Source organism: Barbus barbus, assembly GCF_936440315.1.
Source record: "Barbus barbus genome assembly, chromosome: 19".
Taxonomy (NCBI): Eukaryota; Metazoa; Chordata; class Actinopteri; order Cypriniformes; family Cyprinidae; genus Barbus; species Barbus barbus.
In genome coordinates this window covers 18363683-18391166 of record NC_136747.1, presented here as the reverse complement: position 1 = coordinate 18391166, position 27484 = coordinate 18363683, and the positions used below count along the sequence as shown (strand labels likewise).

Genomic DNA, 27484 nt, shown 5'->3' with positions numbered 1-27484 from the left:
TTTCTCTTTGTCTTTTCTTTCTTCTCCCTGTCTTTCTCTTCTAAAGGTCAGATGAGCTTCTCTGAGATACTGAATGCTGGGATAGTGCCTCTGCTATCGATTCACCACTCTAACCACCATTTTGTGTGGACTTTCTTTCTCTTCCTCTTTTTCCATCTTCTTGTACTCTCTTTTCCATCTGGACTCTTTTTTGTACATATCAGTTCATTTGTTTGTTTCTACACATGTGCTTTATGTTCTTCCCCTCATTTTTATTCCCCCTTAGTGTGTACTTCTCATTAAATTTCCATCTCACTCCAGAAGATGATTTTATTGCTCAGAGGTTGTTCTTTCATAGTTCATGAGACTTTAATGGAGTTCAGATACGTTTCAATTAAGTATCAACATCATCTCAGATGTTTTACATAAAATTCTCCTTTAATAAAAATAGAAGCAAATTGTTGACAGTGAGAATATAGAGCTGTAATGTGGGGTTAATTTACTATAAAATATAATCTTATTTTAATATTGAATATAAATACTACTAATTAATGCTATTAATTTCTAACAATTGTTTGATGAGAAATATTTGAGTTCATCTTAAAATACCTATTGACTAAAGGTTTTAGCATCTTGGCAAAACTGAGTGCATCTTCTTTATACATAAATCTGATTATTAAGTGGGACATTGAGATATTTTCTGAACCACTAGTAGTGAGAATAGGGTTTTTTTCTCAGTAGGAAAGTCTTCTTTTACTCTGCACTTATTTTAATTAGGCTTTTAATGCTAATAGGTAACTCTTTTATTGCTTAATGCATATAAAATAATGACATTAAGGTTTTCTGCTTGATGTTAAAACATGGCAGATTTTTTCTTTCATTCAAGAGGTCATAATTCATACTAAAGGTGTACAGTGGTGTTCTGGGCTTTATGCAGGCCGGTCTTCCACTCCAGACTCTATATTGACCTCACTGTGTCATGGGACTGAAAGGGCCCCTGTTTTGTCTTCACTGGAATTAGGGAGTCTCGCCAAACTCATTAATTAGAGGGAGTGTTCACATACTTTTGGCCAAGTATTGTATTAAAGATATCTTATTTACAAGAATCCTCCACTCCCTTATTCTCCGCAATTTCCTCTGTAATTTCTCTATATTAATTTTCTGTCTGTTGTTTGTGTTTCTGTTCCTCTCTCATGTCTTTTCTCCCTTCTGTGTTTTTCCTCTGCAGCCTCTCTGGAGAGTTCACCATAACTTGAGCATTCCAGGAGATCCTCCGTTCCTTGTCCATCTTCTCAGACGTCCACAGCACACACCAGACTGAAGTCTTCCTTCAGTCCACTTCTCTCAAAACTCTTCTAAAGCAGATCTAGACCCTCCCTCTGATCAAAACGGTCCTAAAAAGGATCCAACTGATCTTCAGTAGCTCTTTACAGCATGTCAGTTCCAAACTCGAAGAATCGCCTGTACTACTGATGTTCCTTTTTGGACAATGTGAAAGACTTGCTGCTGAATTATCTTGTTTGTTGTATGTAATCCTGAAGTGTAGCACTTTAATATCTTTCTTCCTGCCAGTGTTCAGCACACAGCCTGTTAGCAAATCTGACTAGCATGATGTTCTACAACACGCCCTGGACTTCCTGCAACAGTACAGAATAATAGTATCTATCTATCTATCTATCTATCTATCTATCTATCTATCTATCTATCTATCTATCTATCTATCTATCTATCTATCTATCTATCTATCTATCTATCTATCTATCTATCTATCTATCTATCTATCTATCTATCTATCTATCTATCATCTATCTATCTCTAGGTAGGTAGGTAGCTAGCTATCTGGCTAACTAACTATCTATATGGGTAGGTATCTAGCTAATTAGCTATCTATAGCTAACTTATAACTTATAGCTCACTTGTTTATCTTGCTAGCTATCTGTTATTGAAATATACATTTATAGCTAGCTATACAGCTTATTAGCTATCTAGATAGGAAAACAAGCTGTCTAGCTAGCGTTCCTCACCTGTAAACATACTAACTAAATAGCAACATGTGGACTCCACCCTTTGCACGTCTAAATATTACTTGTCTTTTCCTCTCTCTTGTCTCTGCCGTCTCTTAGTGTAATGTAAACCGACTGGTCGGCTTGCTTGGTTAGTCGTCTTTTTGTCTTTTTATGTCCCCGAGCTTGAATTCCCTCGCCATCCATCAAAAGCAAGATCCTGTTATTATGTATCCCATAGACTGAACTGCACTGTGACTGTGACCAGGTCTCTTAAAAAGACAAGCCCACCCTTCCACAGGGAGCTGCGTTCCACCCCAAATCCTTCTTTCATTGCCGGACCAAATGCATTATACTGTCATCTCTTGATCCGGAGCCAATCTTGGGGTTCGACTCATGGTGGAATTCAATTAGAAGGCAGGATGAAGCAACTGAGCTGGAAGCTGTGAAACTGCAAAGAATCAGAAATGGGAGATGATTCTTCTTTCTTTTTTGGTTATGAAGGCAGCAGAAAGAAGGGGAAAAATAGATGACATGGCTCTCTGAAGTCTCATCCTTCCATTGAGAGTGACGAGGCAAGGAAGGGAATGTACTTTTAGGCATGGAACAGCATTATTAAAAAGTGTATAAACCAGACAGTGTGTTATTTTGGAGAAAAAAAGGATGCAAGATGCCTGTCACTAGGAGCCTTGAACTTTCCATTCACTGTATCTTTTTAAATAGAGATCCTCACAAAGGCATCACTGTTAATGTGACATGGCCATTCACTGTTACCTTTTTAACTTGTAAGCACATGGAAGTACTGAAGCAAATGAACTGTGTCTTTGTACCCTTTGATCATTGTCACCTTTGTATCAAACCTCCATTACTTACAAGAGCCTCAGGCATCAACAAGGCTTCTCACCACAAAGAGACTTACCACAATTGTAGCATAACTACGCAATATTGCACACCTTCCACAAAGGCGCCGACACGGTCGCCGATAAAGGTCCATGACAGTGCAGACCCACCATTGATTAACCAGAGCGGCTCCGGTTGTTTTGAGGGCTACGGTAATAGGTTACATGCTGCCAATCGTGGCATCCGGCCATGCCTATGATGGAAGGTTTGCCTTACAAGATGCTTTAGATTGCAATGAGATCCAAAAATTGAGTGCTATCGATTAGACCTTGTCGATTAGATCTCATATTGGCTCTTGTCTGGCTCACAGGATGGAGTCAATACTGGGAATCTGGGGAAAAGCATGTTCCAATTAAAAACTAGCTACCATTTCATGCCTTTGTGGGGCCTTAGTGTTTTTTATAGTTTAGAGAGGGCTCAACGCCAGAGGCTTTTGATGACTGAGGGAACTTGTGAAGGGCTGAGAGGGTGAAAACTGAAATGGTCATTGGTTTTATAGCTGCTAAACTAACTAGTATAGATCTCACTATATAGAGAATTTGTGGTTCCTTAATGAGATGTTTTTAAAATGAAATCACATTTTGGCTCAAAATGGGTTTGTCTTGGACAGTTTACATGAGCCATAGTAGGAAGTGACAAATGCAAGCAACTCTAAATCAGCTCTAAAAGACACTGAACGAGAGTTTGTGTTCTTTTAATGTGGATTAGATTATTAGATGGCAAAATGTTCACCCAGGAGGGGTTTGTTTTTTATTTGAACTTTATGAGACCATCTCATGGTACATTAACCGCAGAGTTCAAGTCAATTCAAATTGTTCAGCAAAAACTCAATAGCAGCATACTGTCGATTCAGACTCTTAGTTCGCCTTAGGGCGTTTTTGTTATTTTCTAAGAAAAGTGCATAATATTTTTTTTTTAAGATTAAATTTTATAGCATATTCTACAGCTGTACAATATACTAAAATTGTGTTTGATAATCACATAAAAAGATACGTAGTACTTCTATATTAAAAATATATATATAACGTTCTTTAATACACGTCAGGATCAAATAACAGTGATTCAGTCATTCTCACGAGAGTACCCACAAAGAAAAACAAAAAGGCAAACACTAATGATCCTGTTTGATCTTCAAGACAGTAGACCTTGAAAAAGCAAATTCATAATAATTAAGGCACGAATGTGCAAGGATAATAAACTAATAAACATTCACTCGCCGCTCTTTTATTTGTGAGATTTGCCTTAAGATCCACACAGACTCCAACACTTCTTTGAGGTGTAGTTCTATCTGACATAATGTAAAAATGTGTTAGATTGGCATTCTAGCCAATTAGCCTCAACTGCACAAAGTACTCATGATATACTGAGGTTATTTTCTTACACTATATTGTTGATATATTGATATATTCATGCACACACATACACCACCACAACGATATAAATGCTTAAAGCTGTACTCATTAATCTAAATCATGTCCATTACATTATTTAAGCCCATAGGACACTATGAAAAACTATTTTTGACACAATGTTGGCATGTTTTTATTATTGTGGTTATTAATTTCTGATGTTTTGAATTCGGAAGGCATGCAGACCAAACTCTCAGTCCCATTTCTTTTCCTCTATCTCTATATAGTGTGCCTACTCATTAATATTCATGAATATGTTAATATTCTAATAAACATATTAATATAACAAGGCCATTCTTTGTGTTTTATTGAACCCAAGAACGATTTGAATTGGATGCTTATTATGGCTGTTCGTTAGGTGATCTTGCGTGAAAGGGTCTTTATTTAATTGGTTCGATTGGTTCATGCTAATCATAATAGATGAGGAGAGTGGATGACAAACAGGATTTAGTTCTTGAAGAGGATTTAAATGAGAAGTACAGCCAATAAAATGGATGTCTGGTGTGTTCTGTGGCTGGATTCACCAGCACGTTAATCTAGATTGATATTGACTGCGCTATGTTTTACACACACATATACAAGGCAGCAGTGAGAACGTCATCACACACAAAAAAACACACACACACACACTTTGTTCTCTTGCTGACGGTAAAGATTCAGGGTACCTGGTGGGAGAGAGTGAGAGATGAACAGACGGAGAGATATGACAGCACATCACTCCACCTCAATTCCTCTGTACTCTCCAGCGACTCTACCTGAGACATTCTCAGCATTTTACAGCTCTTTCTTTCAGCACATTGCTCTCTCTCTCTCTCTCTCTCTTCATATTCTTGACTGCATTTGCACTTGCTCTGTCCTCTCATATCTATTTCGGAGCTGTTTCCATATCTATCTATTTAGAATCCTTCTCTCTGCTCCCTCATACTCGCATGCACCTTCCCTCAATCGTGCCGTCTCTGTCACGACTATTAAAATTCAGCAGTATTGCAGTCTCTGTGCATCTATAAATACATACTTAAATATAATGTGTCAGTCTTCCCTCTCCACCACAATTCTGCAGCATATATAGGCCATATATATGACTATGAGCCTTCTGGGTAGCTACATCCCAGCATTGCCCCAGGCAAAAACAGACTTGCAGCCATATAAGCAGTGTGACGGAATAATCAGAACCGCCTGCCGTTAACGATGGCCCATTACTAGAAAAGACAAAAAGTATTTTTTCACACTGCACACACTTTAACTCATTTGTTTGTCAAAATCTGACCTTTAAGATGGACTGTACTTGCTGCTCTTTTGCTAGTGATGAAATTGGACTATTTGTGAAGTGAAGTGACATTCAGCCAAGTATGGTGACCCATACTCGGAATTCGTGCTCTGCATTTAACCCATCCAACGTGCACACACACAGCAGTGAACACACACACACCGTGAAAACACACCCGGAGCAGTGGGCAGCCATTTATGCTGCGGTGCCCGGGGAGCAGTTGGGGGTTCAGTGCCTTGCTCAAGGGCACCTCAGTCGTCGTATTGAGGGTGGAGAGAGCGCTGGACATTCCCCTACAATCCCTGCCGGCCCGAGACTCGAACCCGCAACCTTTGGATTACGAGTCCGACTCTCTAACCATTAGGCCACGACTTCCCCGTCATGGAAGCGATATGTTTTTGTGCAGCGGTATATGCAGCAGCTAGATATTTCCAGCAATATCTGCACTACTGGTCAAATTTTTTTGAAAGAAGAACATTTCTTATGATTATTCATATTGAAAAAATTGTGCTCCTTAATATTTTGTGGAAATAGTGATGCATTATTTTTTTGTAGTTTTCTTTGGTAAATAGAAAGTAATAAAATAAAATAATCACTAAAATAAAATCACTTCTTCACTAAAATATTTTTTGCACAAAAATACATTTCATTAGACTGATCTTTACTTCTAATTTTAGTTTTATTTTATTTTGCATGATGGCTTTACATGATCACTCATTAAATCCTCTTGTCATAATACTAATAGATTATTAGTGCTTTTTTATATACTTAAAATATAAAAAAAACAATGTCTTATCTTACCTATTAATATCTTACTGTCTCAAAGAATATTTCAAAGAAATCTACTATGTCCTGACAAGAAGAGTTTTTTTTTGTTTGTTTGTTTTTTAAAAGTACATTGTTTTTAGGTTTAACAGTTGTGTCTCTGCACTTTTCCCCCAAGCATTGTCAGGTATTTAAGACAATTAAATTATTTCCATATTTAGTCTTCAGATTTAGGGGGTTTTAGATTCGTCATTCTATATATATATCTATGTTTAGATTCGCGAAGATTCCCCTTACGTGTGTTCTGCAGCCAGATTTCTTATTATTATTATTGGTTTTATGGCGGATTGCAATCATGATTTATCAGGTGCATACCGCCACCTACTGTACCGGAGTACACAGCATGGATTATATATCTCAATGATTCCACTAATAAAAAAAATCTAAATCAAAAATATTTTATGCAGCCAGATTTCATAATCGGTTAGGATTTTAAAACTCCTGTAGTGTGAGTCCGGCTGACGTAAACGACGGTGAACTCCTTATATGGGCATTTCTCCTCTCCCAAAAGTACATGTCTGTGCCCGCATCGACCAGAGCAAGAGCAAGAGCGTTCCCATCAACGCTGAATTTGCACATCGTTTGATACTGAAAAATGGAGCAGCCCCAGCTATAAAGATCCCGGTCATGATTCAGAACTGCAGAAGAAATGTCTGTGTTTTATTGCAAATCGGCGCAAGTGCTCGTCACTCTTTACGGCGCGCATCCAGGAGCTCGTGGTGCGTCCGAAATCGCATACTGTGTAAGTAGGTACTACATTTTAATTTGAACGTACTTCCCGACAGTTAAAAAAGTACGTTCTATGTAGTATTAATAGTATTCTAGTCTTTTGGAGCTTTTCCACTGAGTGGCACGACTCGGCACACGGCTCAGTTCGGCTCGTTTTGTGTTTCCACTGCAGTTTAGTGCCGCTTTAGAGAGGGCGGGATTATTCACGTGTCCTTATAGTTGCGCCGCCTCTACTGCCGTGACTCCTGAAAAACTTTAATTCTGTGTCGCTCCATCACGCTCTCGCTGGATCCGGTCCTCGCTGTACATCTGTACTTCCTCAACAGACAACGAAACAGACATTTTTTGGTTGTTTAAAAAAGGTGCGCTCATTCAAAACAGTTGCTGTTCGGTCCTTCGCTGGATGTGCTGCTGATTTAAATCTAGCTGGTCTGTTTTTTTTTTTTTTTTTTTTTTTTTTTTTATTAATGCTTGAACAAATACAGAACAAAAGCGCCAAGGGTATACATACAAATAAAATAAATAAAAAGTATACATGCATGTATAAAGCCAACAAATAAATTAAAACACACTGCTCCGGGTGTGTGTTCACTGCTGTGTGTGTGCACGTTAGATGGGTTAAATGCAGAGCACGAATTCCGAGTATGGGTAACCATACTTGGCTGAATGTCACTTCACTTCACTTCACTTCAAAATAAAATAATGAAAGGCCTTACTAATCTAGCGGGTCTGTTGTGTCTAGTGCTGAAAGTTCAATGACACAAGCAGTGATGTTTTCTCCGGCCAATCAGTGATCAGCAGAGTTTAAACGTCATGTTTTGGTAACGGTACGGCTCGCTTGGAACCTCCGCTGAGGTGGTACTAAAAAAAGTACCAGGTACTGTACCCAGTGGAAAACCCCCCAAAAGTGAGCTGTACTGAAGTGGAAAAGCGCCATTTGGCAGTATGAATGAAATTCGGATGTACTACATCCGCCATGTTGATATTATCACGTGACATGCGTCGTCACGACAGCGCGAAAATGTAAAGTGCAATTTATGAAAGAAATCAATTAAATCTGTATGTGAGTGTGTGTGAAATTCAGATATAACCCCCTTTGTAATTATTAACATTTTCATAAGTAACTAATTTAATTTAAAAAAATTCTCAGTAATTGTAACTGATTACAATTACAATTATTTTGTAATTAAATTACGTAATTTAGTTACATGTAACTAGTTACTCCACAACACTGTACATATACATAAATACATACATAATATATACATTATAGACAATATGCATAAACAGCAGCATCATAATACTGGGTGCTGTCACTGGCCTTCGACATCCCCAACTCCTCTGTGCATGACATTGTGACCAGAATGATCAGGGCAGTCTTCAGGATTTTGAGAAGGCTGATTGCTTTCCCCACCGCAGATGACCTGGAGACAGTGGGAGCAGGTTTTGCCCAGCTGGCTGGGTCTCCAACTTTCCATGAGGTAGCTGGAACAATATATGGCTGTCACATTCAAAGTGAACCACCAGCAAATGAACTGAGCCCTGCCTTTGTGCCAGATGTTGTTGAGTGCTGTGCGGTGCTCCACAACCTCTGTCTTCAGAACAGGGACATTCTTGATCCAGAAGTTGTGAGGATCATGACGATGACCAACCTGAATCCCGAAACACAAAGCCAGCGCAGGAGAGAATGTGTGGGACAATCTGGCCACAGGTGTGTCCGCACCAGACAACTGTGTGCCTAGTCTTCAGGTGCATGATTACCTGTAAGCCAATTTAACAGGTTAAGACTGCAAATCAGTTCATGTTCTTCTCATATTGCTATTGTTTAAGCAAGTGTAAGATAGTTAGTGTAAGAAAAAAATAAAAAAAATAAAATATATATATATATATATATATATATATATATATATATATTACACATGTAAATATTTAAATGTACACGTGTATTTAAATATACATATACACAATACAAACATTATATAAACACAAACATTTATTTTTGGATGCAATTAATCAATTAGATGGCACTACTTAAGACATTTTAAGAACTTTTTAGACCTGCAGAAACCGGGAATTCATATCACAGTTCTTTGAAATTCTAGCAATATCACAAATGTCAGTTGGGGGTTATATTTATTTGGGCCTAAGTTTACAAATTTATTACTTTATTCCTGATGTAAATTTTGAATTTCCATTTTTTTCCCCCACTCATTTTTGTTACACGATTTTAAGGTCCTCATCTTATACAGGGGAAGAAAAATATTTTGATATTGTTTTGAAGTTATATTTATAAAATATTGCTTTAAAATAGTTTCTCAATGTTACAGCAACATTAGTGATAATTATTGATCAATCTATCAATGCTACAATGGCAAGCTAAGGCACTTATTAACAGTATTTTGCTATGTATCCAACAGATTTCTCTCAAAATATCAGCACTGGTAAAAGAGAAATAAAATCGCTTTAATTCCCTTAAGTTTTGTAACTTAATCTCATTAAATTACTAAATGAACAGACGTCTGTTCAAGGAAAGCAGCATTAACAAGCTGATGTACTGCATTGATTAAACATCTTTTAACAGCAATTCACAAAATCGTCTCATCTGTTTACATTGTTTGAACCTTCAACAAGTAAGCCGTTTACTTGGATGATTTTAAACAAGCACAATTTAACCACAATGAACAACGTTTTTTCTTGAGCTACTTCCACTTGAAAACAGCCGCGTCGCGTCCTTCCGCCATTTTTCGAATACGACGCCTCTTCTCCTGTGGCCTCATGGGATAGTAAAGTGTCCATTTTATGCCTACTACAGAATTCGGGCGGAAGTAGTAGGTCATCCGGGTACTTCTCGCCTACTGTTTTTCGAATACTATGAATTCGGACATACTACCTGCCTTTCATACTGTTTTTCGCATACTATATAGTAGGGAAGTATGCGATTTCGGACACACCCTCGGTTTTTTTCCAGTAGCCCCTCACTGCAGAACAAAGATCCAGGGGGCCGGTTTGGATTCACATCTAGGGGGTGCAGATGGTAGGTTTAGGGGTGGGGGTGGGTGGGTTTAGGGATCAGGGGGTGGAGTCGGGTAGGTTTAGGTATAGCTAAGGTGGGAGGAGTTGGATCTGGATTCAACCACGCCCCCTGGATCTTGTGTTCTGCAGTGAGAACCATCTCCTTTTTTCAGAGAGAATCGTAAAGCTGTATCTTTCTTTTATAAATATAAAACTAAAGACTTTTTGAAGATATGAAGGATGCAGTACTGCTCTATAGGTACTCAAGATTAACATGAGATTGGGTGAAACTGTGTGTGTTATGCCCCCTTTAAGTAGGTAATATTTCTAATTAGTACCCCCACTAATCAGTCAAATCACTCAATCAATGTTTTCTTGTTAATTTAAGATTCAAGATTGTATTTGTCATACACAGTTATATAGAGAATATATAACCAGCAGTGAAATGTAAATCAGGTCCGCCCCATAGTAATGGACAGTATACAATAGACAAATGAACAGAATGTGCAAAAGGTAAGTAAATTAATAAATGAAGTAAGTAATTCTATGCAAAATATGTTAATGCCTGTCAGACTGTGAATAGATGAATCTGAAAATTGGTGTGAAACATAAGGGACATGTATAGGGACATACAGTGGAACGAAATGTCGTGTCTCGCAGGACCACGGTGCTACATAAATACAGACATACAACAATGAAGTAAAAAAACACTATAAACCTATACACAACTAACCTACTGACAGATTTAACTATAAGTATACTATATATAAGTATTTACCCTATACAAACTAAAAAATAAAAGATAAAAAATACAAGCTATACGAATGCTTCACAAATACTGTACATGTGCAAAGAGAGACATTTTGAGTCAAGCAGCTGGTTGGGGAACAGAGCAGGATGATTTGTAGTGCCTGAGCATGTAAACATGCATATATTGCTGAGTTTTTGTGGGATCGTGTACATCGTGTTGTGGGATTATTGTGTTGAATGCCGAGCTGAAGTCAATGAACAGCATTCTAGGAGTCTTTATTTTCTAGGTGGGTAAGAGCCAGGTGGAGGGTGGAGGAAATTGCATCGTCCGTAGAGCGGTTTGGACGGTATGCAAACTGGAGCGGGTCGAGTGTGTTGGGGAGGCTGGTTTTGATGTTGTGCATGACTAACCTCTCAAAGCACTTCATCATGATTGGAGTCAGTGCTATGGGACGGTAGTCATTTAGACAGGACACAGGTGATTACTTTGGTACCGGTATGATTGTTGTGGATTTGAGACATGTGGGGACGACTGCCTGGCTCAGCGAGGTGTTGAAGATATCTGTTAGGACATCTGTCAGCTGTGCAGCACAGTCTCTCAGAACACGGCCAGGTATGTTGTCAGGTCCCGCAGCCTTGCGTGGGTTAATCCTAGATAGGGTCTTCCTTACGTCGGCTGGAGACAGACAGAGCGCCCGGTTGTTGGGAGGTGTGGGCAGTTTTTGTGCAGGTGTGTCATTCTGCATTTCAAACCGTGAATAAAAGTGGTTGAGTGCATCGGGGAGGGATGTCTCCTCATCTCCGTGTGTCTCTGCTGTCTGTGAAGTGATTGTTGATTTTTTGAGCTTATGACCGTTTTGCATTTGTGATGCCACAGGACAGACTGGCTCTTGCTGTTTTGAGGGCTGCTTTATCTCCTGATCTGAATGCTTCATCTCTGGTCTTTAGCAGCCCCCGAACCTCTGCTGTCATCCATGGCTTCTGGTTTGCACGTGTGGTGATGGTCTTGGTGACTGTCACATCATCTATGCACTTTTTGATGTAAGCAGTCACAGTTTCAGTGTACTCATTCAGGTCTGTGTGGTTGTTGTAGGTGGCTGCCTCTTTAAACATGTTCCAGTCTGTGTCCTGGAAGCAGTCCTGCAGTGCTGAGGTGGCATTGTCTGGCCATACTGTGATCTGCTTTTGAACCGGTTTGGCGAGTTTGAGAAGTGGTCTATATGCTGGGATTCGCATAACAGTGATGTGGTCTGAGTACCCGAGGTGGGGGCGGGGTACAGCCTTGTAAGAGTTCTTTACTGTTGTGTAAACAAAGTCCAGTGTGTTGTTTCCCCTTGTTGCAAAGTTCACATGTCGGTAGAACTTTGGCAAAACTGTCTTTAAGTTTGCGTGGTTGAAGTCACCGGCTATGATGAAAAAGCTGTCAGGGTTGTTTGTTTGTTGTTCGCTGATGGCGCTATACAGTTCACGAAGCGCGTCCTTAGCGTTTGCACACGGGGGGATGTAAACTGCAACAATAACAATGACCGTGAACTCCCGCGGCAGATAGAACGGTCGACACTTCACAAACAAAAACTCCACCAGCGATGAACAGTGTTTTGATATTACCGCAGCATTGTTACACCAGTCTTTGTTGATATACACACACAAGCCACCTCCGCGGGTCTTACCAGACAGTGATGAATCTCTATCCGCTCGGAAGGTGGTTAGCCCGTGCTGCTGAATGGCGGAGTCCGGGATGTTGTCGTTTAGCCATGTTTCGGTGAAAACAAACACACAACAATCCCTTGCCTCATGCTGTATAGACCGACTGAGTTGAATTAAGTCCAGTTTGTTTTCCAGAGAGCGAACGTTTGAGAGCATGAGTGTTGGAAGAGCCGGTCTTGTGGGGTTAGCTCTTAGCCTAGCTCGTATACCTCCGCACTTACCGCGCTTCCGACCTCTCTCACGCCGCTTGCGACGCTGCCTTGTGCGGGTAGCATCAGTAGGCGAGGCCGCGGTCTCGAGGTCCGGCTCCAGCAGTAAACAAAGGCCTCGTAGCTTCTCAGTAGCCGCCGGCGAGAGTTGTTGTTTGTATGCATTGCCGATATCCAAAAGACTTTGGCGATCATAGTTTTATAGATCATAGATCATAGATTTTCATAGATCATAGATCATAGAGTTTTGGGGTGATTTCCTTATGAGTTAGCGGTAAACTGACACTATTTGGAGACGAACAGACGATATTAAAAGATATAAAAGCACTGTCTTTGGGACCCGGAGTAGCCGCTGCGTCTGATCGTGCCGCCATCTTGGAAACTAAATCGCTTGGAAACTGTAATCTCATTTATTCATTCATAAAATGTATTTCTTAATGTAACTTGCTTTAGATAGAAGCATCTAAATGCATTAATATAAATGCATCCAAATATCTAGATACCAGATATACCAGAGCTGAATTCCATCATGGACATGATGTTGCAGGCAGGAACACACACTCAGCTCAGGACAGAAGTGAGCAGCATTACTGGTCTGAGGCTGTAGGCCACTTTTGGTAGTCTGTATGTGTCTTCTCAGACAAAAAGGTGGCTATGCAAGTGTGTTTTTGTGCCTAAAGAGAGCGTGCCCAGCCAAGGGGATGTCTGGTGGTACTTCAGCCCTTGTCAGAACGACACAGTGGGCAACCTTCAGGCAGCGGTGCAGATGGAAGGCTACAGTGATCCTGCTCATTAAAACTATGCGCTGGTCACTAATGATGTCCTGTTCGCCTTCCTGCCCCCATTCACTCGCTCTGCATTCTCATTCTTTTCTGTTTCTCGCGCTCTCTTTCACACTTCATCCGTTTTTCACTCCCTCGACCAACACGTAACGGCTACTGTGATTCTTTCATGCTGACACACACACACACACACACACACACACACACCAAAACAAACACCAAGAAGACTTCTTGCACAGTTGCACCACAAAAGGGCACAATACAGGCTCTCAGCACATAGAAGACCAGCCAGACAATGACTTAGTCTGTCTGACGGAACAAATATTATTTTTTTGGAAAACCATACTTGACTGAGGAAGTTGTGTTTCAGTGTTTAAATCTGCTTTGCTAGCAGCTTCTGACTAAATATTATGCTCCATTTATGTCTTCAGTTCTGCTTTTTGCATTTCTGCTGAAATCATGAGTGCACAAAAAGATTTTTGCTACTTATTTTAATTAATTAAAATGAGCTAATGCAATAATTCTTGATCGTTTGGTCACAACTTAAGTTTATTATGTTCAATCCACTTAAATTTGTATAGTGTATGTTTACTTAATCCATTTTTGTTGAGGCATAAATAATTTTATTGCTTGCCATTTGCAATTCTTTGCATGTAACCAAGCATGCTTTGGTTGTGAGTGATTGGGTGAGCAAATGCTAATATTAAATCTAATTTGTCTTTTTGTGAGAAGGGAATGGGGGAGAATAGTGCTTAATTTGTGATCACCACATTACCTGTACCATTGTGATCACCTCTCAAAAGGAGAATAACAAAGATATGTGAACAAACTGCAAGTTTGTCATCCATATAGCACCTGTTGCAGTATTTCAATCAATAGGGGCATTCTGAAATGCTAAAAGTGAAAAACACATTGAAAGTCACATTCAATATACTACGGTGGCCGAGAGAGCTCAACACGTTGCAGAAAACTTCAGAAAACATGCAAACAGAAAAAGTACCAGCAAATCAAGAAAACATCTTCATCAGTTTGACAACACACGCGCTGCAAATGTTCACAACACAACCAAATTAAGAATTTTATTGGCAGCGCATTTCTTTGTTTGGTTGTATTTGCAGTGCGTTTCTTTATTTGTTTGTGTTGTGAGCATTTGCAGCGCGTGTGTTGTCAAATTGATGAAGTTGTTTTCTTAAATTGTAGGTGTTTTTTTCTATTTGCAGCGCGTTGAGCTCTCTCGACCACCGTAATATACACCTTATTTATGATGCATACAAGAAAGCAGATGAACCCAGAATATGGAAGCAACACATTAAATTCAACATTAAGCTTTTTCTTTATAAAAGGCTTAATATAAAAAGTTAGTAAGTTGCATTCAAGAAGCCTATTTATGAAATATTGTGTCATCAAGCAGCATGCAGACTCAACCAGAGTAAAACAAGCAAAATTTCACAAAAGTAAAATATTTAATTGTGTTTGGGGCAAATATCTGCACTGTTCTTTCAGCTTAATATAATTTGTTACCCCACTGACTCAAAATTTTTAGTTTAGTCAACTAAAATATTCAAGTTGTCCCTTAAATTAACATTGAGTATCTTAAAATTTTAAGTTGACTAAACTAAAAAATTTAAGTCAGCGGGGTAACAAATTATTTTAAATTGAAACAACTTTTTGAAACTATTTTTATTACAGTGATATGGACACATTCATTTACCATTATATATTATGCATCATCAATAAGGTGTATAATGAATTAAGTTTTTTTTAATATTACTGACTTGGTTTAAACCTGGTAAAATAATAACCGGCAATCAGCGGAGGAAAGCCTTGTTTTGTCCTCTGTGTGGATGTTCCTATAAGGATGTGAGGTCATTTTGGGTAAAGTGACAAAAAAGAAATTAACGTCAGGCTCACTTAAAAATAACTTCTGTTACATTGAATTTGCATGAACAAATTATGCCTTCTCACAAATAATTATTAAATTAAACTGTGAGGAAAAAAGTGTTTGTCTCAATTGATTCATGTTGACCCAACATGGAAATTCTAAGCAATGTTTTTAATGTATTAGCAAGATTCTAAAGCAATTATTTTGTGCCGACGGTATATAGTGTGTAGAATTCATTCACGTTTTCAAATATCAAGAAGAATGTTTAGCTGGAGATGCCTAAAAAAATGCATTTCAAAGAAATAGGTTTTGACATAATGGATGATAAGTCATGAACGTATTCATGTTGCTAACTAAGCACTGTCTCAACAACCCACAGTTGTGCCTCATGGTGCAGCTTTCCTAATCAACACCCCCGTCATCGTCTTGTTTCGCAACTTTTCCTTTTAATGATCTACTTTTGCAATCATGAGTGATTTTCTGCTGGAGATTCCTCTGTGAGGACACGTGTGAGTCATCGGCTTGTGAAATGCTGGGAATTGTGTGTGTGTGGGAATGTTAGGAACAGGTGTTCTGGAGCAAAGATCTGGCGTGTCATCACTGGCGCACCCTGCCTCTTTCTTTTTTGTTTCTTTTTTTTCCTATATCTTGAGACAGGTTTGTGCAGTTGTGACCTTTCTGGCCTATTGCCAGTCATAAATACGAGAAATTGCATGTTTTTCCCACACTTGTATCCAATAGCGTGCTGAGATTAAAGTGTCTTTACTGCTTGGGAGTTTGGTTACTAAAACAAAAGCACTAAGCATAGATTCCTTCCTCTTTTCCCATATCAGGTTAATTGGAACAAACATCATAATAACGTCAGAATGTCATGAGACATCTGAGGTCTATAACTTAAAACAGGAAACTTAAATGCTAAGTGTGAGGGGAAATAGTCATATGATTTTTATATACTGTATGAATCATATGTGGTTTTTATGGTGAGAAAAAAATTCTCCAGAGCCACAGTGCAGAAACATTTAACAATATATTCATCACTGGTCCTCAAGAAACATTTTATATTATTATCATTGTTGAAAACAGATGGGTTTCTGTATTTTTAATTTTTTCAGGGTTCTTTGAAGAATAGAAAGTTCAAAGAGCAGGATTTATTTGAAACATAAATCTTTTATAAGATAATAAACCCCTTTATTGTCACGTTTAATCAATGTGATGTGTCCTTGGTGAATACAACTATTAATTTCTTTCAAAAAATCATAGAGACCCCAGAAGAAACAATAAACATAGATAAAAATGCAAACAATATACAACTGTGGGCTAAGCAGATGGCTGTGTTATCCAAAGTGACCTAAGAGGAAAAGGAAAGGTCATTTGAGAGGATGAGCAAGTTATTAAATTTTGATTAAAAATTACAAGGCCAAACCATTTTTTTTTTCCTTTGGAGTAGCATGCAGTAATCATTGATGATAAGATCAGGAACAGTGTTAAGAAAGTAAATAGGAGCATAAGTATTCATGTCAGTGCTCATTGTGTAGCTCTTTGTGTCTCATATTGTAATTGGATGATGATTGAATGAACTGCATACCGTTTTGTTTGCATGCACAGTTTGCATTGTTTTAGTTTTTTGAGCCTGATTTAAATAGAAAAGAGGTATGTTACGTATTTCAGCACTTAATTTTTGTGCATACTTGCACATGAAGGTAAGGTGTGTGTTTCCGTGATGGCTTATTAAAAACAAAAAGTGTTAAAGCAGTTGTTTGATTCACAATGTAGACTAACTGACTTAACTTTAGCATAGAGTTAATGTTTGTTTCATTTTAATTTATTTCTGACATGACATTTTTTTGCATTTATGTATTTTCACCATTTGTCTGCTGTTTTGTGAATGACGTTTCTCTCTTTCCCAAGCAAAACCAACAAGCATCTCACATCAATTTTATACTTGTTTATACTTGATTCCTTAAGGATGCGTTTTGGTCCTGGAAGACCCTTTTGGAAAAGAAGCCATTCTGTTTTGCGTCTGGAGTGGGACCCTTGAGATTGATGATGGTGTGTTTGTATGTGTCAGATTGTTAATGCTCCTGTCGAGTTGTGACAGCTAGTACATGTGTGGGCTGGATGCCATGCCCATTTTAGTGATGTGTCTGTGTTTGGAGAGAGAGCAGGAGGATGATCTTGGAGAGTCCGGGGGGCCAGCTGGAAGCAGTCTCAGCCCTGGGCTCAGCTTTGCCCCATGGGTATCAGGCCTGGCACAGTGTTGTTCTGCACCAGCTGGGACTAGAAATGACAGAATGGGCAGTTGTCTGCTGCTGCAACATCATGTTAGCAAAGAGCAAGTTGTAAAACAACATTGATTGGGTTGTTTGATAGCTTAAAGCAAGAGCAATGGAAAGTTATTTCCAAAGCATTCATGTGTGTAAGTTGCTTAAATTTTGATCTTTTTCTCACACAAAGCTATTATATAGCACATATATGGACGCTGTCATTCAGTTTTATTTGATTGGTTTGCACTGGTTGTGTCACTCCAATTCATAGTTTTCACTTGACACCACGTCCTCGTAGGAAAGCCAGCCTGGAGGGTAAAACAAGTCTTTGCTGTGCTACCCACAAACTATTTTTACCAGGTTTATGAACTGAGTACGAATGGTCTAAGACAGTGATCTCAAAACGCCAGATTCAATGTACACCTTATTGATGATTCAGTCTGTACAGAGCTTGTATGTAGTATACAAGCTGTGCCCAGAATATGAACACAATGCGCTAAATTGTATGTTCCCGCATGAAAACCATAAGAAAAATGCTTACTGTGGCTTATTGCATTAAGACAGGACAAAATTCAGTATACATCTTATTAATAAAACAGATTATATACATTTCCCATGGAAAACAATATGCTTAATGTGCAATTTAACTCTGTGTTCGTATTCTGGGCTCATCTGCTTTCCTGTATATAATATGCATCATCAATAAGGTGTATATTGAATTTGATCTTGTACTACCAGTGTCTTAGTACGTTATAGGGCATATTAAAAAGCATTTTTTATGTTAATGGTATAGAATGTCCTGCTGTTTTAAGTGATTAAAATACTGTGGCAGGAGCTGTATAGCTTGTTTGTTCACATATATTTATTTTTGTTCCTTTGAAAGGTGATCTAAATAGTTGTGGCTTGTTCTGCAGTTCTATAGATCTCTGAATTCACAGTATTCATAAGGAAAAAATGCCTGGATGATCTACTTTTGGCAAAATTCTGATGTGTGCATCCAATGGATACTCTATTATCCTATGAGGGCATGAGATATCAAGTCAAGTTCAAGTCAAGTTGAGCTTTATTGTCATTCCGCTACATGTGGGGACATACAGTGGAACGAAATGTCGTGCCTCGCAGGACCACGGTGCTACCTAAATACAGACATACAACAATGAGGAAAAAAAAAAACTATAAACATATGTTTTGTGAATATGCAACAAATGCTGGTATGCGATAATGACGGCATGACAAATGTGGTATGTCCAAATTACATTCATACACACATAGAACATATTTTTTAATCAACATAAAGTAGTGGCTGTCTTTATGACTAAAGGCCCTTGCATCTTTCGTATCGCAGTCCGAATCTTTCGTATGAGTTTTTTTCATTTATTCGTATATGTCAATCTTTCCTCTCAAAATGCATGCTACGGATGCGAAAAACACAAACATCGAACCCCAATCCGAATTTTTTTATGATGGACAAAAGTTTCAGAGAGAACATGTATACATGATTGACACAACGTGATGTTGTATTTTTTTTTTTTTTAATGTGTGAAAATTTCAGTCAAAAATTTCGGACTTGAAACCATTGAAATTCATTCAGGAATAGAACACATGAATGGGCCATTGAATCATTTACTCAATCATTTCGTTCAAAATGTTCATTCATTCAACATTACTGTGTGATGCTGCAGAAACACATATGGATGAGAATATCTGACTCTCTTAGTCAACCTTGTTAATCAAAATGAATACATTTTGGTCTTTTTGATACTTGTGATAATTTGTCGTGTTACAGATGCAGTAAACTCACTGTTCCTGAATGACCCATCACTTGCACTATCAATTGTTTTGGATTTGTTTGGAACTACAGTATTTTTGTTGTCAGAGCAACAACAAGTATTTGGCAATGTTGTGTCTGCTGAAATGTAAGTTACCCAACATGAATTGTTTATCGAAATGGTGTTCGAAAGCAAACATCACACTCGCAGTTGTGTGCTTTTTCTGAATATCACCACAGCTGTGATCATCTGCTGCTTACAGAACAACAGCACTCTTACTCTGCTTGCATTTTGAAATCTAGCAAAAAGTAAGACATTGCAGCCTCTGTTGGATGTGTTCTGACAGCTCATTCTGTCTCGTGTTTAATCTGCATTGAATGCAGAAACAGAAAGGGTGTGATACGTTGTGGGAACTCCAAACATCTCCACCCACATCTTCCAGTGTTCTTTATAGGTCAGCTGTATGACGCTCTCTGCTTCTCCCTTTGTCTTTATTCTCTCCCCTTTTCTGTTTCCATTTCCAAGCTATATATGACCCCCTTATCTCCTCGCTGGCTACTGATGTGTTCAGAAGGGATCTGTACCTCCCTTCCTAATGGGAGTGAAGGCACGCTTTGTCGGCTATTATATCGCCCTGACTTGTCATAATTACTGCTGCCTCTGCCTCTAAGTGCCTGAGATTGTAGCAGTTTGTCGGGCTCACAATGATTAATTGCACACAAAACTGATTGCTCTAGTTCCCTTCTGGGCTGGTAGGTCAGACACTATGTGATGGGAGCATCTTATTTAATGCATGGAAGGAAGCATGTCTATTTCTTTTTGATTTGTGGAAGTTTTTGTGGTTAGAATTGGCTAAAGTTATCCAGGTATGAAAACCTGATTGATTTCCAATGCAGTCTTTTTGTGAAATGTTTGGTGAAATCTACAGTTGTGTTTAAGAGAGCAAAATTAATTATTAATCCTGGGAATATACAGGAAGTTTGAAATATTTTAAAGAAAGAAACATCATGATGTAAAATGTATAAGAAATACAGCACATTCAGAACTATTTCTAGATGACTAATTAAGCACATTTCTGACATTTATCAAGTGAACTCTTTATATAGACAGTCAGATGTTCTTGCTTCTGTTGAAGATCAAAATACGCATCATTCTCAAATCATGCAGGATAAAATGATTCTCAGGCTTTACACAAACTTGTGGAGCGCATGCATTTGCCGGCATTAAAGCAAACTGAGAATAAACCAAACAGTAAAGCATTTTGAAATTCATTTTTTAATTAAACTTTTCACTAAAACTCCAATAATTTGTCATAAAATGTGTTTCAATATATTCAAGCTTTCCGACCCAACTGTATCTTTTCTCAATTTTTGGGCCACTTATTTACAAGGACTCGTCAGATTCTCTCCATTCTTCATCTGTGGCACTCTTGTGAGATTTTGAGGAACTTGTAAAGTCCGGCTGACTCACAGTCGCACTGGGGAACAGCTCTAATTTCTATTTGATGGTCCTCAAACACTTTTATATTCTTCCTTCCTCCGAGGCTGGAACAAACGATGTTTCACATTTTATTCCCATCAGCCCTCTGGGTTTGGGTTCATAACAAAGGGAGTTGAATGTCAGATTCGACAGTCCTCAAACTGTGAAAAAACAATCCGGACCTGGAGCTATGCTTTTCTTTCCAGCTCATTCAAAAAAGTTGAGCTCCATATATTATGGACCTGCATCTTCACAGTCAGGAGCTGTCATCCTTATGAAGAATTTCTTCGGTGTTCCTGAGCAAACCTGTCCACAGACAGCATCTATATTTCTCAGAGGAGAAAAAAAAACTGTTGTTTTTCTCACTCATCCTCCAACAGTGGCAGTCTGCGTTTACATGCTGTCTATTCCTACAGTGCCAACCGGGCCTGATACTGATAAATCATGCCCAGTGTGTTTTTTTTATCTTGTCTATGAGTGTGTGTTTAAGCACAATGTACCATGCCCTCCCAGACCGCACTGTAAATAAAGCACAGCTAAAAGGTCAGAAATTCCTGGTTTTCCAGGGCATGTGGAATACCTGAGGCGCAAGATTTATGAGGCAAAGCTATGCAAAGGCAAAAGCAGCTAGAGTTGGAGGCTGAACTGTCTGGAATGTGTATATTTTTTGTATCTGCAGTATGCATTTGTGCTTCCACATGCATATCTGTCTGTTTAGGGTAACAAATATTGATTTCCCAACGAATACAAGATTGATAAATCACAATCTTCATTTAAAAATGGATATTGATGCCACAAAAACACTTTAAAACTATGTATTTTTGTTTTGTTTTGCTTTGCTGCATGAATTTTACAGCGAGAACAGTGCAGTTTGATTCTCGAACGAAACACACTTTTAAACCATTTTTTTTTTAGTAAATCAAAAACACCCAGCGCAACCGATGTAGTCCGATTCATGAACAAATTACTCTTATGAGCCAGACTGTTTAGGAATCATTCAAAATACTGCACAAGTCACTAAATCTTTAGCGGTTATTTAATAAGTTATCGTTATCTTAAGAGAGAGAATATTTGAGTAAATTAATAAATAAAGTGTGCATGCTTGTATGTGTCATTTGAGCCTGAAATGAGATTATTTTTTCAGATTTTATATATTGTTTCATGGGAGTTTATAGCTAAAGTAGTTGTGAGTTTATATTTTAATTTTACACAAGAAATGCAATATAAAATGTACTTTTGTTTTTGGTTTTGTTAATACAACTGTTAAAGAAACAGTTTGTTCCTGTTATAATAAAAAAAAATTAACAAGTTAAATGATTTCCTGTGTGATTTACAGCATAAGCTGGGAGAAAATGTATTTAATATGCAAACAAAATGGACATTATAAATGAAATGGGTCCAAATTAATCAGAAAATAAAAGCGCTTGTGAATCATAATCGAATCAGGAAATCTGTACAGAGACCCAGTCTAGAATGTTTTATCAATAAAGGTTACACGTCCAACAAAGAGCAGAGGCAACAACAGATGTCAAAACACTCCCATACTCCTTTTGTTTTGTTTTCAGCTAAGTGCTTTTAGCAAGCACAAAGACCTTATGTAAGTTTAATGGTTTTAGCAGAGGGCCGTTATTGCAGTGTATTAACGTAAAGAACAGATAGTCTTGTCAGCTTGCCCACAGTCCGATCTCTTCTCAAGGAGCTAGCTTTCCTTTCACTGCCAGAGACAGATTGAGCGTGTATATTTGATGGACACTCAAAGGAAAAAGTGACTAAATGTGGTGAGGGAGGTTGATCTGGTTGACAGCTCTTGGGTTAACTTTGTTGTAAAATCTATAATTTGTTTCGGTAATGCATCTGTGATGAAAGGCTCCATGGCATATCATAGAGAATAGCCAGTGTTAGTGTAATTGGCATGTTCGCTTCGGGCACACTGTCACTGCCTCACAGTGTAGAGCTGAAATATTAAAGCGACAAGAGAAAGTCGCTTTTACACAGGAACTGCACAGGCAGTTCATCAAAAGAGAGCTTTTAACTCTTCACAACACCCACCAAAGCATTCTTCACATACATACACACATATGTGTACTCACAATGCAACCTAAACTGGTTTTCCACAGTAAAAAAAGAAATTGCAACAACCTCCAAACACAAAATTTGTAGTAATGAATGTTGATGTAGCCTTCTGACCCAAATCAGAGAGTCCATCCACACGTCTTTACAATATTCTGTTTTGCAGATATGGTTCCAGTCCATTCGAGATGCTGTTACGTCAGTGGCACACCGTGGGATGCTTGCTTGCATTATATTATTGCAGAGAACTAATTACAGCACAGTATCTCTCTGGAACGAAGAGCCTGAAGCCACACCAATCAAATTCTCTCTGTCTGTTTTTGAGCACAGCAGTTGCTTAAACCAGGTGGCATCTGAGACTGAACCACAGTCATAATCTTGCTCTGTTCAAATGAAATAACAGCACTAGGTACGATGTGATATGCATAATTGAAGCAGTAGTTCATATAAAAATGAAAATTCTGACATCATTCACCACATGCCCTCATGTCATTCAAAATCTGTATGTTTTTCTTTTGTGGAACACAAAAAGTGTTTTTTTTAAAAAGGAAAAAAAAAAAAAAAAAAATACTGTGTATTCTTTTAATTATAATGATTTGGGTGGCTTGTTTTTCACTGAAAATCGTCTTCCCTATATGTTTCGGTGCATGCATGAGAGAAATAGTGATGTCTAATTTATTGCTGAAAGATTCTTTGAGTTGGATTGTTTCAGTGAGTCAGATTCCCAAAACTGGTCTGAATGAATCATCCAATCTGGTTTTCAAGTTCAACTCTCTCAATGATCTAGTCACAGTGATTAACAGCTCAGATTTAGTTAACCAAAAAACGACACAGATTTTAATTTAGTTCATTTGATGTTATCATTTGATTTTTCTGATCGAAGCACATACATACATGCCTCAAATATGGTAAACACAGAAGCTCAAACATATCACGGACAAACAATTGAGCTTTGCTTATATGTGAATAAATCTGTTCATTGTGCATATCTCTTTAGTAAACTCAAAATGGATAAGTTTTAAGATGCCTTTATGACCTTTTTGGATCTTCAAAATTTAGGTTGTGTGGACTTTCAGTGAACGAACTACTCTAGTTTCAGTCAAATATCTTAATTTGTGTTGAAAATACGAACAAAAGTCTTATTGGTGAACTATCAATTTGAAGGCAAATAAACTGATAATGTTTGGGCTTGCCATCTTTACAAAGGTTTTCATTATTTCACCGCTAAGACAGTTGTGCTCAAGCATTTGAACTGTTAATAGCTGAGATTAATGCAGAGGTAAGGCTGAAGTGATGTTTGGTCTGGAGGTGTGTGGTGATATACACTCACCTAAAGGATTATTAGGAACACCTGTTCAATTTCTCATTAATGCAATTATCTAATCAACCAATCACATGGCAGTTGCTTCAATGCATTTAGGGGTGTGGTCCTGGTCAAGACAATCTCCTGAACTCCAAACTGAATGTCAGAATGGGAAAGAAAGGTGATTTAAGCAATTTTGAGCGTAGCATGGTTGTTGGTGCCAGACGGGCCGGTCTGAGTATTTCACAATCTGCTCAGTTACTGGGATTTTCACGCACAACCATTTCTAGGGTTTACAAAGAATGGTGTGAAAAGGGAAAAACATCCAGTATGCGGCAGTCCTGTGGGCGAAAATGCCTTGTTGATGCTAGAGGTCAGAGGAGAATGGGCCGACTGATTCAAGCTGATAGAAGAGCAACTTTGACTGAAATAACCACTCGTTACAACCGAGGTATGCAGCAAAGCATTTGTGAAGCCACAACACGCACAACCTTGAGGCGGATGGGCTACAACAGCAGAAGACCCCACCGGGTACCACTCATCTCCACTACAAATAGGAAAAAGAGGCTACAATTTGCACGAGCTCACCAAAATTGGACGGTTGAAGACTGGAAAAATGTTGCCTGGTCTGATGAGTCTGATTTCTGTTGAGACATTCAGATGGTAGAGTCAGAATTTGGCGTAAACAGAATGAGAACATGGATCCATCATGCCTTGTTACCACTGTGCAGGCTGTTGGTGGTGGTGTAATGGTGTGGGGGATGTTTTCTTGGCACACTTTAGGCCCCTTAGTGCCAATTGGGCATCGTTTAAATGCCACGGCCTACCTGAGCATTGTTTCTGACCATGTCCATCCCTTTATGACCACCATGTACCCATCCTCTGATGGCTACTTCCAGCAGGATAATGCACCATGTCACAAAGCTCGAATCATTTCAAATTGGTTTCTTGAACATGACAATGAGTTCACTGTACTAAAATGGCCCCCACAGTCACCAGATCTCAACCCAATAGAGCATCTTTGAGATGTGGTGGAACGGGAGCTTCGTGCCCTGGATGTGCATCCCACAAATCTCCATCAACTGCAAGATGCTATCCTATCAATATGGGCCAACATTTCTAAAGAATGCTTTCAGCACCTTGTTGAATCAATGCCACGTAGAATTAAGGCAGTTCTGAAGGCGAAAGGGGGTCAAACACAGTATTAGTATGGTGTTCCTAATAATCCTTTAGGTGAGTGTATGACACAGAGGACACGTTGAAGAGAGCTGTGTCTGTTGGCCATAGACCCTGCTGTTTGTGTTCTCAGGCGACATGACGAAGCATACATAATTAACCCCCGCTGTCAGGTCTCATGAGTTGTCTTACATGTCCACACTTGTCAGTTTTGGCTTTTTATGTATGTGTCATATTGTTTCTCAATCACAGAGAACTTCTCTGTTTGTCTTTTGTTGACTGAAATGAACAGTGATTTCTGTTTTGTTTTGATCTGTCATATTATATGACTCCATGCAGCTCTGAGATGACAAACATCTATAATGCTGTACAGTACAATAGATAAAATAGGGAAAATTTTGAAAGGTTCTTATCATGAAAAATGCAAGTTTGACATGAACTACTGTTCAAAACTTTGAGGTCGGTAGAATGTGTTTATTTTATCATATTTCAAAATGTATTTTAAAATCTATTATAAAATGTGATTTTATTCACCCCAAACAATATAAATATCTTTACTGTCGCTTTTGATCTGTTTAGTTTGTCCTTGCTCAATGAAAGTATTAATGTCTCAAACCTTTGAATAGTAGTGTACTAGTTTCAAAATATTCTCTTCAGCCTGTCTAGAAAAACTGATTTTAATGAATACTGAATGAACACATTAACACATGACCACCCACATTTAAATTAATTTCTGTTCAGTGTTCAGAAACTTGCTTTGCTCCGTAATGGTGAAGTAATGAGTAGAAAGTATGATAGATACTATTGTGCTGTCGGTTACCCAGCATGCCCTGTGGCTGGGTGAGTTCTAACCAGGTTTGGGTGGAAATGCTCACAAAGATTTTGCAGTTTTGTGAAACAAATTTGGGGTTGTGTTATTTATTGGTTAAATGTGCAGAATTAAATGTGATATATTTTACTGTATTGTGTATTTACCGTTGTTTAGATGCAGAGTGCCCAAACTGCTAGATTGACACATTTGTTATTGCTTTTTCTTAGGTCATACGTTTTATGATGGCAATGTTTCGTTGTTAATACAGATTGTTTGTGATCCTGTGACAGTACTGAGGCTGTTATTTGAAGGGTTGTAATGGTAAACTTGAACATTTTAAGTGGTATAAAATGATTTAAAAATTAAAATGTCACTTAGTATTGAGGGAATGGGAAAAGTTGCGTCAGTTCACTAAAAGTCAAAGTATGTCAAGTTCAGATGGTGTCATGCAATATCAAGTGACAATATCAATCCAATCCTTTTATCAATCCAAGCCCTGCAATGTTAACCCTTCCAACCATATTATACACTATACAGCTAATATTCAGCTATAAGCATACAAAAAAAAATATTCAAGACACCTATATTTAAGGGGCAGCTGAATTTAAATCAGCATCAAAGAAAGTCAAGATTTAGTTTAGAATGACAGATCAGAAAAACCATAAACCCTTTAACAAGGACACATACAAATAATTCTGTGACTGTGTCTTTAAGAGGAAGAATTCCCCTCATGTTGCTAACAGAATAAATATGAATAAACTGATGTCTTTGTTGTGCTCTGTATCCACCCTAAACACTGTTTCCTTGACTCACTCTGTGATGGAAGATTTGATGACATTCCAATCATCTCAGTTTTGAACTGTGTGTACTAAACCGTAAGGAATCTAAAAATTCCCAAATATAAACTGTTCTCGCATATTTATCCCGACAGAACTAGGTAATGTGCAGGAAGGGGTGAGCCAAAAGTGTGTGTGAATGAATGCACAGGAAGATCTGAGGAGCCCTCACTGACAGGGCATCCATCCAGATAACTTTTCCTGTTCTGTGGCTGGGAACCCTGATGACTGGGAGAGAAAACAAAAGGAAGTTCAAAGGGGGTGAGGAAAGCCTGCTCTGATCTCAGCCTGAGGAGGTAATGCATTAACATTCTCACTGCAG

General features: G+C 38.4%; 1 protein-coding gene across 3 annotated transcripts in view; it reads left to right on the top strand.

Annotated features, from left to right (window-relative positions):
* The window catches only part of LOC306885743 (sterile alpha motif domain-containing protein 12-like), a 107894-nt gene extending 80807 nt beyond the window's left edge, over positions 1–27087 (top strand). The window contains exon 5 of one of the 3 annotated variants that reach the window (XM_079442485.1): positions 23203–27087. In XM_079442485.1, the coding sequence (XP_079298611.1) occupies positions 23203–23288 (86 nt within the window). In that variant the 3' untranslated portion in view covers positions 23289–27087. Of the gene's footprint in view, positions 1–1207; positions 4585–23202 lie in introns of those variants that run through there. The other 2 variants (XM_079442484.1, XM_079442486.1) reach the window with 2 other exon arrangements.
* Positions 27088–27484: the final 397 nt, after the last annotated feature.